Raw genomic sequence first — 15,712 nt, forward strand, 5'->3', positions numbered from 1 at the left:
TGGCATGGCCGCAGGATTTCTAGGCTGGTATTAGGAAGAGGTGGAGACAGGAGAAGAGGCAGGGACCCAGAGCTAAGCTAAGCCCAGGTGATGAGAGGAAATCCCACAAGATGATGGGAAGAGGAGGGGAGGCAGACAGGGCTGTCCTGTGAAGGAGGGAACGAGAAGTACTTACATGCTTACCCCGGATTCCTGATCAGGAGCCGAGAAAATACTCGAGAACACTGTTTGCTCCCCATTGATGGCATTGGCGGTCATTTGCAGTTGTATTTATGTTGTGAAAATTAACAGAAGCCTCATTTAAAATGGAGTCGGGAGGCCAGAAGGGGGAACACTCACGCCCTACGACCCCACCTCAACTACAGACCCAAGAGGAAGAAGCTTACTACCTTCCTACCCATCAGGGGAAGGAAGAATTTCTCCCTGCCCGCAACAGCCCAGCCAATGAGAGACCACCACAGCTCAGCCAATGAAAAGCCACTACACTTCCAAGTCCCAGTTTCCTCCAATGGACCCTTTGTTTACAACATCCCCTCCCCAAACGCCTTTCTCTCCTCTATAAAAAAGTTCCTCTCCTTTGTCCTCTGAACTTGCCTGGGGTTCGCCATAGGTTGCATGTCCTGAATTGCAATTCTTTGGTATTCCTGAGTAAACCCATTTTGCTGGTAAAATAACTGGCCGTTTCATTGTTTTAGGTCAACAGTGTTTTGAACAGGTAATGCAGGGAAGTTAAAAAGGAATCAAACGTTTTCCAAATGTACACACAGACGAGCTGCTGTATCAACTTCTCTGTTGTACCATGTCTCCCGCTGCACAGACTGGAGTGAAGCAAGCTTTACCTCAGAGCTGACGTGATCTTGGATGGGGGGGTGAGCCTCAAATGCTTGCTGGGGCCTGAACTTGGTAAGATTGTAAAAATAACTGTGTAAATTGCTGTTGGCTAATTTGACATGGATCGATGTTCAAAAGTACAAAAAGGTATAAACTGCAAAATCTTCCACCAGACACTGGCCCCAGGGGTAGTCACTGTGTCTGGCTTTTTGTTTATCCTTCTAGAACTGTCATATGCCTGTTTCAAACACACATGTCCCCGAGGTCAGCACATCATACACCCTGTCCTGTGCTCTGCGTATTTACTCATCAGTGGGGGTGGGGGGTGGGGAATGGTTCGTATCGGCATGTGAAGAGCTTCTGCGTTCTCTGTACAGCTGCATATCCCCGCTGGGGGGGGGGGGGGGGGCAGGGGGAATAGGTTTTTTCCAGTCTTGAATGGATAACTTTGTACGCAGTGCTTTGTGAGGGCATAGATTTTGTTGGCTTAATTACTGCTGCCCCAAGTATCTTGGACAGTGTAAGAGCACAGCTGATACTTGTGCAGTATAAATTCTAAGAAATGGACTTGCTGGGGCAAAGGATATGCCAATCTGTCATTTTAATAAATATTATCAAACCGCCCTTCACAGAGGCTGCACACTATACACTCCCACTAATGTTTGAGGGTCTTTATTTCCCTAAGCTCCCTTGACGCAGGATGTGATCAAACTTTTGTATCTTTGATGCGTGAAAAATGGCTTAATTTGCATTTCTCTTATTGGAGTGAAGTTGAACAACAGATTCTTTTAAAAAATTATTTAACTCAACTAGTATTTATCAATGCATTTCTAAATGCTGGACGGTGTTCTAACTGATAGGGGTATAGCAGTGAATGAAATAAACCTGACCTTTCCTCATTCACAAAGCAACAGCACATTTTTAGTGATGACCCTGACCATTCGGGTAAAATTTATTTTATGTTAACCATTGCACTTGAGGTTTGCAGATCATCACAATTATTTTATATTCCTAGAGCAATGGCTCTGACACTTTAGCATGCATCGGAATCCACAGGAAGTCTTGTTAAGACCTAGGTGTCTGGAACCCTTCCCGGGTTATTTTCTGTCTCATTTGGTCTGAGGTGTGGCCCGAAAATTTGCATGTCTAACAAAACCTGGGTGATGCTGAGGCTACTGCTGGTCTGGACACACTGAGAACACTGCCTAAAATCACCTTGTTCTGTGACGTAAACATCTCCCTACTCTTGTCTGATCAGTGTTATAAATTGTCAAATACAAACTACCCGCATGGAATAGCTTACTAGAAAAGAACTATCAATTTGCATAAAGACCATTTTATGTTTGGAAATCTCAGCAATGAGTGTTTGGCGGGGCTGGGTCATGAGGTGGCTGGGTGCGGAACCTGGGTCTAGTGCTGGCTCACTGGTGGGCAGGGGCAGGGTCCAGGAGATCCCGGGGCTTCACCCACTGATGGCTGAAGCCAGGTCCTGGGGCTAGTGCAGGCCCACTGGCGGACAGAGCCAGGCTCTGAGGTCTGGCTGCAGGGCCCAGGGGTCCCAGAGGTGGTGTCGGGCTGCTGATAGATGGGGCCAGTTCCTGACACAGCTGGCTGCGGGGTCCGGGGATGTCCCAAAGCTTGTGCCTGCTGGAGAGTGGGGCTGGGTCCTAGGTGGCTAGTTGAGGGGCCTAAGGTGTCTCAGAGCTGGGCTCGATCCTACCAAGACCGGCTGTGGGGCCGCAGTTGTCCTGGGGCCGCTGTCTGCCTACTGATGGGTGAGGCTGGCCCACAGTCTAGAGCAGGCTCACTGGTGGGCGGGGCCTGGGCCCAGGGGATTCCGGAGCTGGTGCCCGCCCACTGGTGGGTGGAGCTGGGTCCCAGGCTCTCCAGCTGCAGGGCTTTGGGGTATAAGGTCTAGTGTTCGTGCACTGGTATGCGGGGCCAGGTCCTGGGCTTTCTGGTGGGCAGGGATGTGTCCAGGGGCGGCTGTGGGTTCGGGGTCATAAGGCAGCCTGTCTGCTGGTGGATGGAGCCGCGTCCCTGCCTAGATAGCTGCTTGGCCAGTATTGGTTCCTACAGGCTGGTGGGCCCAGGTGGGGCTGGGTCCTGAGGCTAATAAGCTAGAGGAGGATTCCACAATGGCATCTACCAGCACCAGAGCCTACACGGTAGAACGAGCTCCCACAGTGACCGCAGCCAGCGTCTGTGTCCCCTGGGTGAGCTGTAGGTGCCTCCCGCCTCTGCGGGAGGCTCTCCAAGATCAGCCAGTGGGTCTGACCCAGGCTCCTTTCAGATTACAGCTTCTGCCCTGGATCCTGGAGTGTGCGAGGTTTTGTGTGAGCTCTTTAAGAGTGGAGCCTCTCTTTCCCACTGCCCTCTGGCTCTCCCAAAATAAGCCCTGCTGGCCTTTAAAGCCAAATGCTCTGGGGTTTTGTCTTCCCGGTATAGACCCTTGGACTGGGGAGCCCGATGTGGGGCTCCCTCGCTCCTTAGGGAGAACCTCTGCGGTTGCAATTATCCTCCCATTTGTGGGTTGCCCACCTGGGGATATGGGTCTTGGCTAACCCACAACCCCGCGTGACTACCCATCTCGTTGAAGTTCCTTCTTTATGTCTTAGTCGTGGAAGATGTTTTCTAGTGGCTCAGTCTTTTTCATCAATAGCTGCTCTGTGAATAGTCGTAATTTTGGAGTGCCTTTGGGAGGAGGTGCGTTCAGGGTCTTCCTGCTCTGCCACCTTCAGTGATTCCCCCATGAGAGTTAAATTTTTAATTGAAGTATAACGTACAGACAGTAAAATTCACCCCTTTTAATGTATATGTTAATGATTTTTGACAAACACAGTCTTATAACCACTGCCACAATTGATACGTTCCATGACCCTTAAAACTGTTCACTTCCAGTTCTTGTGTCCAATCCTCTGGGCTAGCACTGGCATACGTTTTATTTTTAAATATGCAACAAACCTGCAATTCAGTGCTACTGTTTTTGCTTGAAACAGACAATTACCTTTTAGAGTGATTTATATTTACCTTCAATTTATGCGTTTGTGTGTAGATCCAAGCGTCTGATACATTCCTTCTGACTGGAGAGCTTTCTTGAATATTTATTCTAATGCAGGTCTGGTGATAAACTTGTTCACGTCTGAAAAAGTCTTTATTTTGCTTTTTATTTTTAAAAAGATGTCTTTGCTAGGTATAGAAATGTGGGTTGATTTTCCCCCCCAACGCTTTAAATATGTCACTTTGTTGTCTTCTGTTTGCATAGTTTCTCAAGAGGAATCTGCTGTAATTCTTATCTTTGTTATTCTGCATTTAAGGCACCTTTGTTTTCTAGCTGCCTTCAGGACTCTATTTCTTTGGTTTCAGCAGTTTGAATATGGGGTGCGTGTGTCCGTGTGTGTGTGTGTGTGTGTGCGTGTGTGTGTTTCATCCCATGTTTATCCTATTTTGTGTCTTCTGAACTTCTTAGATCTGGTGTTTGCTGTCTCATTATTTTGGGAACATTCTTGGCCATTACCTCGCAAATATTTTTTCTGCATTGTTTTCCCTTTCTTCTTTTTTCGGGAGTCCTATTACATGTATGTTATACCATTTGGTAGTATCCCACAGCTCTTAGGTGCTTTTTTTTTTTTTTTTTTTTTTTTTTGGTTCGTGGGCCTCTCACTGTTGTGGCCTCTCCCACTGCGGAGCGCAGGCTCCGGACGCGCAGGCTCAGCGGTCATGGCTCATGGGCCCAGCCGCTTCGCGGCATGTGGGATCCTCCCGGACCGGGGCGCGAACCCGTGTCCCCTGCATCGGCAGGCGGACTCTCAACCACTGCGCCACCAGGGAAGACCGGTGCTCTTTTTTTTTTCTTAAGTTCCTCTTTGTTTTCTGGTTAGAGTAATTTTTATTTCTCCTCACCTGTGTTGAGCCCACTGATGAGCCATTGAAGGCACTCTTTATCTCTGTGACCATGTTTTTCTCTCTCATACTTTTCACGTGTCTGCTGAACCTCCTCATTCCTTCATGCACGTTGCCCACCTTTTCCACCAGACACTTTAGCATATGAACCATAGTTACTTAAAATTCCCTGTGTGACTGTCCCAACATCTGGGCCACATCTGGGTTTGGTTCTGTTACCTACCTTGCCTTTTAGGGATGGGTTGATTTTTTTTCTCTTGCTTCTTTTGTCTGTCTCGTAATTTTTGATTGCATGCCCAACATTGTGTGTGGGCCAGGAGAGTCTGAGGTAGTGTTCATGCCTCCTTCTCTGCTCGGTCATTAGTGGGGTGGGGGGGTGAGTCAGTTTGGTCTGGAGTTGAGCTGGATTTGTGTTTCAGTGTGCTGTGGCCACCTTCCACACAAGACTCCTCCAGCACTGCCCTGTGCTTATGGTGGGGATGGGCTGCTGAGGGATTTTCTCAGTGCAGCTGCCCACTCCCCGCTTACAGCCTTCCTTGTCTCTGCACACTTTGGCCTCACCCGGAGTGGTGGCTGCTGTTACTATCACTCAGCACTTGTTAGCTTGGTGGTGATGGGAGCGGTGTTTTCTGTTGTCCCAATCCAGCCTCAACGATGGTCTTTGAAGCTTTCCACATCCTAGATGCAAGTTAAATTCGCGAGGTGATTTCAGGTGAAACAAAGGCAAATTTTAAACAGATTTCTTTAAGTTGTTTCATATTTAGTTTATGATACAGGAGAATAATGAATTTCCATTTATATTGGCACATACAGTTTTCTTTTAAATTAGATTTTGGTTTTTAAGAAGTGATTAAATTTAACGGAAAATAGTCCCTAAATAATGCTGATTATCAGTGGAGGCTGGGAAGGCACACGCACGAGCGATGTTTTGGAAACTGAGCTATGGCCCATTTCTGATAGAAGGTCTCACCCGGCACAGGAGGCACGCAGGTCATGACAATGGCATGTTCGATGTGCTTCAAATAGCTGCTTTTCATCGTTCTTTGAAGCAGAAGGATGAGGACTGCGATGATGGGCAGGGAGGGATAGCTCTGGTGTGCCTGGGGCATGTGTACGCGTGTGTGGGTGTATGTACGTACGTGTGTGTTGAAGCTTCTACGACCTACTTCCCCTGGCAGCCCCATCCAGGGGTCTGGCATCTTGAATCTGACACACTCACGTTTGAACTCTGAGCCCCTCCTGTTATTGCCTCTCAAACCGTCCTCCCAGTGTCTCCACCTCTCAGGTGAGGCGTGTGTGTATGTATATGATGCACGTGTATATAAGATGTATGCATGGGTATATGATATATGGATGTATGTATATGATGTGTGTACAGTGTATGTATGCATATGATGTTTGTATGATGCATGTGGGTGCATATGACGTATGTGTGAATGATACGTGCGTGTGTATCCGATGTATGCATGATGTGTGTATATGATGTATGTGTGTATGACGTGTGTATGATGCGTGTGTGTATGTATGATATGTATGTATGATGCATGTGTGGTGTGTGTATGTATGATATATATGTGTGATGCATGTGTATGTGTATATGATGTATGTTTGTATGATGTGTATCTCTGCCCTCCCAATGGCTCGGGTTAGAAAACTCTGCACTTCTTCCTCACCTGGCAGATCAACCTTCGAAGTAGGAACCGAGCTCATCACTTCTCTCCATCTCATGACCCCCGCGCTGGTCACGCCCCCTGTCCGTTGCCCAATAATGGCCTGAGGCCATCTCCCTGGCCTCTGTGCCCTGCCTTTGCCTCCCTACAGTCTCTTTTCAACCAGCTGTATAGCTCATGATGTGCACCCGCCGGGGTCCTGCTCCCTTGGCGTGGAGGCCGAGGGCTTCACAGCGCTTACAGGGCCACGTGGGTACTCCCCTCCCCTCCTAAACTGTTGCTTAGTGCACAGTCGTGTGGGTCTCTGGCAGTTCTGGTCTCAGCCAGCCTCTCCCCCTTGTTTACCTCACTGCTGGGTAGTCAGCAGCTGGACGGCCTGTGATGGCCTAATTTCCAGGTCTGGCAGCAGGCAGGCTGCTGGCCAGGGCATGGGACTGCTGGCTGGGCGGCCACCTCTCCTCCACGTGGGTGGTCCTCAGCAGGCTCGCTCACGTGTGTTCCTTGGAGGTACCTGGCTCTCAGCACCAGCTCTTTTCAAACTCCTGTTTGTGTCACGTCACTCCTGTGTCATTACCAGCCCAAACGGAAGGGATGGAGATGGGGGGAGGACTCGTGGCTGCTTTTTGCAATCCCCAAGGGCCACGTGCTGTCTAGCAGGGCCACCTCCAGTGGACCCTTGTTTACGCAAGTTTAGCAGCCCCCAACCTGGGTTGGGCAGCAGCAGTTATGCAGGGTGGTCATGGCGTGCATGCAAACTTGAAAGCTTGGAGTTTCCAGCCACGTGGAAGCAGTTCAGGAGGTGGCAGTGGTGCTCTTTGAGGGCATCCTGCACCCGCAAGGTCTTCACGGCCGATGGGACCATGATGTGTGAAAACCCGGACACTGAGACACGGGGCTGCACGGTGATTGTGAGATAACAGAAATGCATGTCGGTCTCTGTGCCTATCGTGGCACAGACCCCGTGAAACCCCTGTAAATTCCTAAGTGGGAAGAATGCTAGGAGCATCTTTTTCTCTAACAGGTGGACACTGGGTGGGCTCCTGGTTGGCTCCGGCACAGGGGCTGAAGGCCAGAAAGGCCAAGCCATGCTTACAAGCCTGGGATTTTCAGCCCTCCTTCCCCCTCATCCTCCAGAGAGGGGAGAGAGACTGGAAATGGACTTCCTGTGTGTGACCCTTGTGGGTGCGACCCCTGGCTGTGCTCGGCCGGGGTGAGCGGCGCTGTCCACCAGGCGGCCTCTCGTTTACACTTAATTGAAGTCAAGGCAGAGCAAGCCTCAGCTCCGCAGTAACACCGCCGCCCCGGGTTCCGCGGGAGACGAGGGCGCAGACTCGTCCTATACGGTTTCCAACTGGCAGCGCGGTTTTAGCGTCTCCCTGGATTTGGGTTTGTCGGATTGCTTCTTCATGCCCAGCTCTGGGTCATCTCGACAGGACTAACGCACAAGGGATGGCACAGTTTTCTCGCCCGTGACGCCGTTTGAATCAGCACCGCAAACCTCCGACGTCAGTGCTACCTACCTGGCCCAGGCGTCAGTCATACCGCGCTCCCGCCACCACCAAGATGGCCGTCGTGCGGCGCCACCAAGATGGCTACCGAGGCTCCGCCCTGAAGGGTGCGGCCGGGCAGCTGGCAGCCAATGGGCGCGCGCGCCTGTCCGCGGCCAATGGGAAGGAAACGCGGGCCAGAATCCGAGAGACGTCGCCCGTGGCTCGTTCGCGACATGTCGGCCTCCCAGGCGCTGGGCGCTGCCTCGGACCTGGGGCAAGGGGGCTGCAGGCGGGCCTGGGTCGAGCTGCTGGGTAGGTGGGCGCGGGGCCCCAAGACCCCTTCCTGCCCCAGCCTCCTTCGGCCCGTCCCCGTTCCCCCCTCACTGCGCCCCGATCGCGGCCCGTCCCCGCCTCACCTCGACCCCCGCCCGTCCCCCCCTCACCTCGACCTCCGCCCGTCCCCCCCCACCCTGACCCCCGGCCCGTCCCCCGCTCACCCCCGACTCCCGGCCTGTCCCCGCCTCACGCCGACCCGTTCCCGCCTCACGCCGACCCCCGCCTGTCCGCCCCCATCCCGGCGCCTGGCCTGTCCCCACCTCATCCCCGCCTGTCCCGCCTCAACCCCCCCGCCCTCCTCCTCCCCCACGCCCACCCCGAGCTGTCCCCTCCTGGCAGCCCTCTGTCCACTCTGTCCAATGAGTGGCCAAGAGGGGTGTTTCCAGAAGGTAGGGAGTTAAGATTCACTGCCCCCCGCCCCCAGTAGCCTGGATGACAGTAACTGTTCAGCTCCTCTTAGCCCCAGAGTCGCGTAACCTCTTTGAAAGGATCAATCCCAGGAAACTAGCGTTGGTACCATCCTGCCAGCGATACTACACTTTACTCAGGTTTCACCAATTTTCCCCATAATGCCCTTTTTCTGACCAGTCTCCCGCGTGGCAGTTACTCCCGTCAACTTGGTCTCCTCCAGAGGGTGACAGTTCTTGGGTCTTCCCGACCTGGATGTTTGGAGGAGTGTCCCTCAGTTGGATGTGTCTCAGGATTAGATTAAGCTTGTGTGGTTTTGACAGGAATCCCATGGAAGTGACATTCCCGGGTGCGTCACCTCCAGGGGTACAGGGTGTCACGATGTCTCCTTGCTTGAGTTTTTAAAGAGTGCTATAATTTTTTGAAACTGATTTTCTCCCCTAGCGGGAAGGGTCAAGAGGCAGAAATTGGGTCCTGAAGGTGAACAGAAGGTCAGGGAGTCGGCTGTGCGCCTCCTGAGGAGCCACCTAAACCTGGGTGACCTTGTGCTGGAGGTGAGTGGAAGTTGGTTTCGCCTTTGCCAGCACATTTGGGTTTGGGGATTTGAGCCCAGCAAAGCATCATATTCATGAAAGACGCCTGGCAAGCCTCGTGAGTATCTGGGAGAAGCACGCATTAAGTTTGCTGTCCAGGTGAGAAAAGTAACCGGGAGCACGTATCTATTTGGAGGTAAAACAGTCCGGAGAGGAATCTGGTAGTTCTCAAAGGCTTCAGTAAGTTTCACCTTTTAAAATGCTTCTTTACCTCGGAATATTTGGGAGTAGCGCAGTAGGCAAGCACTGTGGACACTCTGGGTGTTTTCAGGACATGGCTTGAATTTTAAAATGGAGTGCTTGGTGTTTGGTTTCTAGGTAGAAGGTCCTCCCGGTAAACAGCTGTGTCTCAGCCGGTTGATTGATTATGATGGTCCTGGGGCCCACATTGACCTTTCCAGTTCATTGATAGGTAAGTTAGAGCTTCATTTTCTCAACAGATTGAGTTATGGATGAGCTTTATGTAAAGTAACTTTTTAAAAACAATTTTATTGCAGTATAGTTGCTTTACAATGTTGTGTTAGTTTTTGCTGTACGTAAAGTGACTTTGATTTGCTTATAACAAGCAGATGTGTAAATTCCCCCAGGTAATGGTTTTCTGCTTATATGTGTGGTCACCAGCCACAAGTTTTTGTGACTTGCTTGAGGCTTGTTATGGGGCTCTTGTTTAAAAACAGTGACTCAGCATCAGACTCAGAAGCAGTAGGAACCAAAGTTACCCTTGGAAAAACGGGACAGAAACATGCCCCTCGTTTCTGGAAGTGGTGAGAACAGGCTCTGCTGGGTAGGGAAGTGCAGCAGGCAGCCAGAGATACAGGCTGACCTGGGGAGACTGTGGTTTGGGTTCATACCACTGCTAGAAAACGGATATTGCAGGAAAGCGAGTCCCACGAATGTTTCGGTTTCCTGATGCATATAAACTTCATGTTTACACAATAAATACTGTAGTCTACTAAGTGTACAACAGCATTGTCTAAAAAAGTGTACATACCTTAATTAAAAAATGCTCTATTATTAAAATTCGAAAAACTGCTTTATTGGGGCTTCCCTGGTGGCGCAGTGGTTGGGAATCCGCCTGCCAATGCAGGGGACATGGGTTCGAGCCCTGGTCCGGGAAGATCCCACATGCTGTGGAGCATCTAGGCCCGTGCACCATGAATGCTGAGCCTGCGCTCTAGAGCCCGTGCTCCGCAACGGGAGAGGCCACCGCAATGAGAGGCCCGTGTACCGCAATGAAGAGTAACCCCTGCTTTCTGCAACTAGAGGAGGCCTGCGCACAGCGGCGAAGACCCAATGCAGCAAAAAATAAATAAATAAAATAAAAAACAAAAAACCTTCCAAAAAAACCCACTACTTTATGGCTAAAAATGCTAACCATCATCTAAGCCTTCAGAGATTCGTAATCTTTTTGCTGGTGGAGGGTCTTCCCTCAGTGTTGATGGCTGCTGACTGATCAGAGTGGAGGTTGCTGAAGGCTGGGGGGCTGTGGCCTTTTCTTAAAACAAGACAGCAATGAAGTCTGCTGTATCTTCCTTTCACAAATCCTCTCTCTGTAGCCTGCAATGCCAGCTGATAGCATTTTACCCACAGTAGAACTTTCAAAACTGGAGTCAGTCTTTTCAAACCCTGCTGCTGCTTTATCAATTGAGTTTATGTAATAGTCTAAATCCTTTGTTGTCATTTCAACAGTCTTCCTGGCATCTTCATAAGGAGTATGTTCAATCTCAAGAAACCACATCCTTTGCTCAGACACGAGACGCAACTCCTCATCCTTCAAATTTTATCATGAGGTTGCAGCAATTCAGTCACTTCTTCAGGCTCTACTTTGTTTTTCAATTTTTGTAATTTTTTAAATTGAAGTATAGTTGACTTAACAATGTTTCAGGTGTATAATAAAGTGATTCAGTTATACATATATAGATCGCGCGCGCTCTCTCTCCCTCTCTCTCGATACACTTTTTCAGATTCTTTTCCATTATAGGGTATTACAAGACATCCAGTATAGTTCCCTGTGCTATACAGTAGGTCCTTGTTGTTTATCTCTGTTTTTTTGGTTTTTGTTTAAGATTTTTTGATGTGGACCATTTTTTTAAATTAAATTTATTTTTATGTATTTATTTTTGGCTGCATTGGGTCTTCGTTGCAGCACGTGGGCTTTCTCTAGTTGCGGTGAGCCGGGGCTACTCTTTGTTGCGGTGTGCGGGCTTCTCATTGCGGTGGCTTCTCTTGTTGCAGAACATGGGCTCTAGGCGCATGGGCTTCAGTAGTTGTGGCACGCGGGCTCAGTAGTTGTGGCTCACAGGCTCTACAGTGCAGGCTCAGTAGTTGTGGTGCACGGGCTTAGTTGCTCCGTGGCATGTGGGATCTTCCTGGACCAGGGCTCGAACCCATGTCCCCTGCATTGGCAGGTGGATTCTTAACCATTGTGCCACCAGGGAAGTCCCTGACGTGGATGAGTTTTAAAGTCTTTCTTGAATTTGTTACAGTATTTTTTCTGTATTATGTTTTGATTTTTTGGCCCCAAGGCATGTGGAATCTTAGCTCCCCAACCAGTGATTGAACCCGCATCCCCTGCATTGGAAGGCAAAATCTTAACCACCGGCCTGCCAGAGAAGTCCCTGTTTATCTGTTTTATATATAGTAGTGTGTGTATTTTAATCCCAAACTCCTAATTTATCCCACCCTGCCCCCCTTTCCCCTTTGGTAACCGTAAGTTTTCTATGTCTGTGAGTCCGTTTCTGTTTTGTAAATGGTTCATTTGTATCATTTTTTTAGATTCCACACGTAAGTGATATCATACCACATTTGTCTGACTTACTTCACTTACTTTGATAATCTTTAGGTGCATCCATGTTGCTGCAAATGGCATTATTTCATTCTTTTTTATGACTGAGTCATATTCCATTGAGTATATGTACCACATCTTCTTTACCCATTCACCTGTTGATGGGCACTTACATTGCTTAGGTTATTGTAAATGGTGTTCAGGCTCCACTTTTAATTCTGGTTCTCTTACTATGTCCTCTACATCTGTAGTTACTTCCTTCACTGAATTTTTGAACCCCTCAAAGTCATCCATGATGGCTGGAATCAACTTCTTCCAAATTCCTGTTAATGTCAACATTTTGATTTTGATACATCCTTCCCGTGAATCACAAATATTCTTAAGTTCTTAATGGCATCTAGAATGGTGAATCCTTTCCAGAAGGCCATCAATTCACTTTGCCCAGATTCACCAGAGCAGTCCCCGCCTACGGTAGCTATAGCCTTACGAAGTGTATTATTTAAATGATAAGAGTAGAAAGTTGAAATTCTCCCTTGATTCATGGGCTGCAGGATGGGTGTTATGTCAGCAGCCGTGAAAACAGCATGAATCTCATTGCCCATCTCCAACAGAGCTTTCGGGTGACCAGGTGCATTGTCAACGAGCAGTTGAAAGGACTCTTCTTTTTCTGAGAAGTAGGTCTCAACGGTGGGCTTAAAATAGTCACTAAACCATGTTGTCAACAGATGTACTGTCATACCGGTTTGTTTTTCCATTTTTTTAGAGCACAGGCACAGTTGATTTACCATAATTCTTAAGCGCCCAGGGATTTTCAGATGGTAAATGAGAATTGGCTTCAACTTAGTCACCAGCTGCATTAGCCCCTAACAGGAGAGTCAGCCTCTTCCTTGAAGCCAGGCACTGACTTCTCCTCTCTGGCTATGAAAGTCCTGGACGGCGTCTTCTTCCAGTAGAAGGCTGTTTCCTCTACATTGAAAATCTGTGATTCAGTGTAGTCACCTTCATGGATGATCTGAGCTAGAGCTTCTGGAGGACTTGCTGCAGCTTCTCCATCAGCACCTGCTGCTTCACCTGGCACTTTCGTGCTGTGGAGATGGCTTCTGTCCTTCAACCTCATGAACCAACTCCTCCTGGCTTCAGACTTTGCTTCTGCGGCTTCCTCCCCTCTCTCATCCCTCATAGAATTGAAGAGAGTTAGGGCCTGGCCCTGGATCAGGCTCTGGCTGAAGGGAATGTTCTGGCTGGTGTGATCTTCTGTCCAGACCACTCAGACTTTTTCCATATCAGCAATAAGCCTGTTTGGCTTCCTTGTCATTCACGTGTTCACTGAAGTAGTGCTTTTAATTTCCTTAAGAACTTCTCCTTCGGCTTCGCAGCTTGGCTAACTGTTTGGTGCGAGGGGCTTTAGGTCTGTCTCAGCTTTCGACATGCCTTCCTCGCTAAGTCATTTCTAGCTTTTGAGTTAAAGTGAGAGATGTGCAACTCTTCTTTTCACTGGAACACTTAGAGGCCACTGTAGGGTTATTAATTGGCCTAATTTCAGTATTGTGTCTCAGGGAAGAGGGAGGCCCGAGAGACGGAGCGAGACAGGGGAGCGGCCGAGAGGTGGAGCAGTCAGTGCACACAGGATGTTTGTGGGTTAAGTTCACCATCATCTGTGGGTGTAGTTAGTGATGCCCCAAAACAGTTACAGTGGTAACATCGGAGATCACGCATCACAGATAACATGACAAATGTGATAATAATGAAAAAGCTTGAGATATTGTGAGAATTACCAAAATGTGACACAGAGACACCAAGTGAGCAAGTGCTGTTGGAAAAATGGTGCTGATAAGACTTGCTGGGTGCTTACAGACCTTCAGTTTGTAAAAAGAGGCAATCTCTACAAAGTGCGATAAATCGAGGTCTGCTTGTCTGTTTCTAGGTCCCCCACCCCACTTTGAGAATACGAGACAGGGAGAGTTCTGTGGGAATAACAAAAATAAGTTATTTTCTGGTCTTTCACATTTTTATTATGTAATGACTGTCATTTCAGAAAGATGCAGTCGGCCCTCTGTATCCGTGGGTCCCACATCTGTGGATTAAACCAACCTTGGATGGAAATACTCAGGGGGGAAAAGAATTCCACAAAGTTCCAAAAAGCAAAACTTGAATTTGCTGTGTGCCAGCAACTACTTCCACAGCATTTACATTGCTTTAGGTATTATAAGTAATCTAGAGATGATTTAAAGTGTCCTTGAGGATGTGTGTAGGTTATATACAAACAGTACGCCATCTTGTGTAAGGAACTTGAGCACCTGCGGATTTTGGTATCCACGGGCGGCCCTGGAAGCAGTCCCCCTGGAATACTGAGGGACGACTGTATTAACTAATTCACTAATTTGTTTTAAATTGCTACTCTGAGAACCCTACACCCCAGGCTTACGTCGGCAGCTGATCCCTGAAGGCCACAGTGCTGCTTCTCTCGGCCGGAATTGTACGTGGATTTCACAGACTGTGCACGGTGCAGGGAGCCAGCTCATCCACACACTCTCTTGTGTGGACTTTTGGATCAGAGCATAAGAACTTAGATAAGAAGCTCTTCACCTTGACCACAGAAATATAAGTAGACTTGCAACTTGTGAATTTTTCAGTTTCTCCTGCTGAAGGTGGTGGCTACCATACGTATTGGTATTTGTATAAAAATAAAAGCCTTGTAAATAAAAACAGGGATAAACTTTCCCATGGGCACAAATTGGAAATGAATGGCTAGAAATGAGCATTTTCTACATTTCTGCCGTGAGTTATTTCCTGACCACAGTGGTGGATAGTATCTAGTACTGTCACTTGGAACCTTTACAACTGTTGCACGTGTTTTCACTTCTGTAGTGGTCTGTGTTTCAAAGCCTTGAAGGTAATGGGCATGTGATACAGTTTCCTGGTTTTTTTAAATTAGTTTTGGAAGTCAAATAAGCTAGGAAACAGTTTTCTGGTGGCATCATCTATTTCCAGGCTGCGCAGCATTTCTCTTTGTTGAGTGCAGACCAGGGGCTGGTCCTCGGGGCAGGTGGCTGCCTGTGGGCCCAGCTTCCACCTGGCAGCCCAGGGACCAGCACATCTGTGGCATGCGATGCCTGCCATGTGTGTGGCTGGCATCAGGAAGCCAGACCCGTGTCCAGTCAAACATCATCATACGGTTGTGGGAGTGGTAACTATAAAAAACTGAAATTTGTTAAAAGTTCTCAATTTATTGTGCTCCTTTGGAAAGAGTTGCTAAAGTTCTTGGTCAGAATGTATCTGCCAAGCTCCCTTGTTTTTGTCATACAAAACGCACAGATGTGTATATGCAACCATGGGCTTCAGGTGCTGCCCTGATTCTCGTGAGCTTCTTCAATCAGACTGAAGTTGTCTTACTTTCATACCTCATGTTTTCCCCCCAGATCTCTTCTCCCCTTCAAAAGGCAATTTTCTGTGGTGCTAGAGCTTCGGAGAAGGCATTTAACCAATCTACTTCAGTTGTACATTTTGTTGTGTGTGTCTGTGTTTTGTCTCATCTTTAAGGCTCTGCTTTGCGCGACCAAGCCGCGCAGCTGGGTGTTCCAGCGGCTGTCCTGTGCAGCCAGGTGGTGGCCTCTGGCCTCGTGCGGGTCTGTGAGGCAGATGCGGTGCCCCCTCCCAAGGTGCTGCTGACACCGGACCAGAGGGTAAGACACAGCA

General features: G+C 48.7%; 1 protein-coding gene across 9 annotated transcripts in view; it reads left to right on the plus strand.

Annotated features, from left to right (window-relative positions):
• Positions 1-880: 880 nt before the first annotated feature.
• The window catches only part of FANCA (FA complementation group A), a 58,141-nt gene continuing 43,309 nt past the window's right edge, over positions 881-15,712 (plus strand). For 4 of the 9 annotated variants that reach the window (XM_029203108.1, XM_029203115.1, XM_029203139.1 and 1 more), the window contains exons 1-5: positions 884-903; positions 7,838-8,206; positions 9,083-9,192; positions 9,550-9,643; positions 15,557-15,699. In XM_029203108.1, the coding sequence (XP_029058941.1) occupies positions 8,044-8,206; positions 9,083-9,192; positions 9,550-9,643; positions 15,557-15,699 (510 nt within the window). In that variant the 5' untranslated portion in view covers positions 884-903; positions 7,838-8,043. Of the gene's footprint in view, positions 904-7,837; positions 8,207-9,082; positions 9,193-9,549; positions 9,644-15,556; positions 15,700-15,712 lie in introns of all 9 variants that reach the window. The other 5 variants (XM_029203101.1, XM_029203124.1, XM_029203149.1 and 2 more) reach the window with 3 other exon arrangements.

The sequence above is a fragment of the Monodon monoceros genome, unplaced genomic scaffold, assembly GCF_005190385.1.
Source record: "Monodon monoceros isolate NGI ecotype Baffin Bay Population unplaced genomic scaffold, NGI_Narwhal_1 Super_Scaffold_10, whole genome shotgun sequence".
Classification (NCBI taxonomy): domain Eukaryota; kingdom Metazoa; phylum Chordata; class Mammalia; order Artiodactyla; family Monodontidae; genus Monodon; species Monodon monoceros.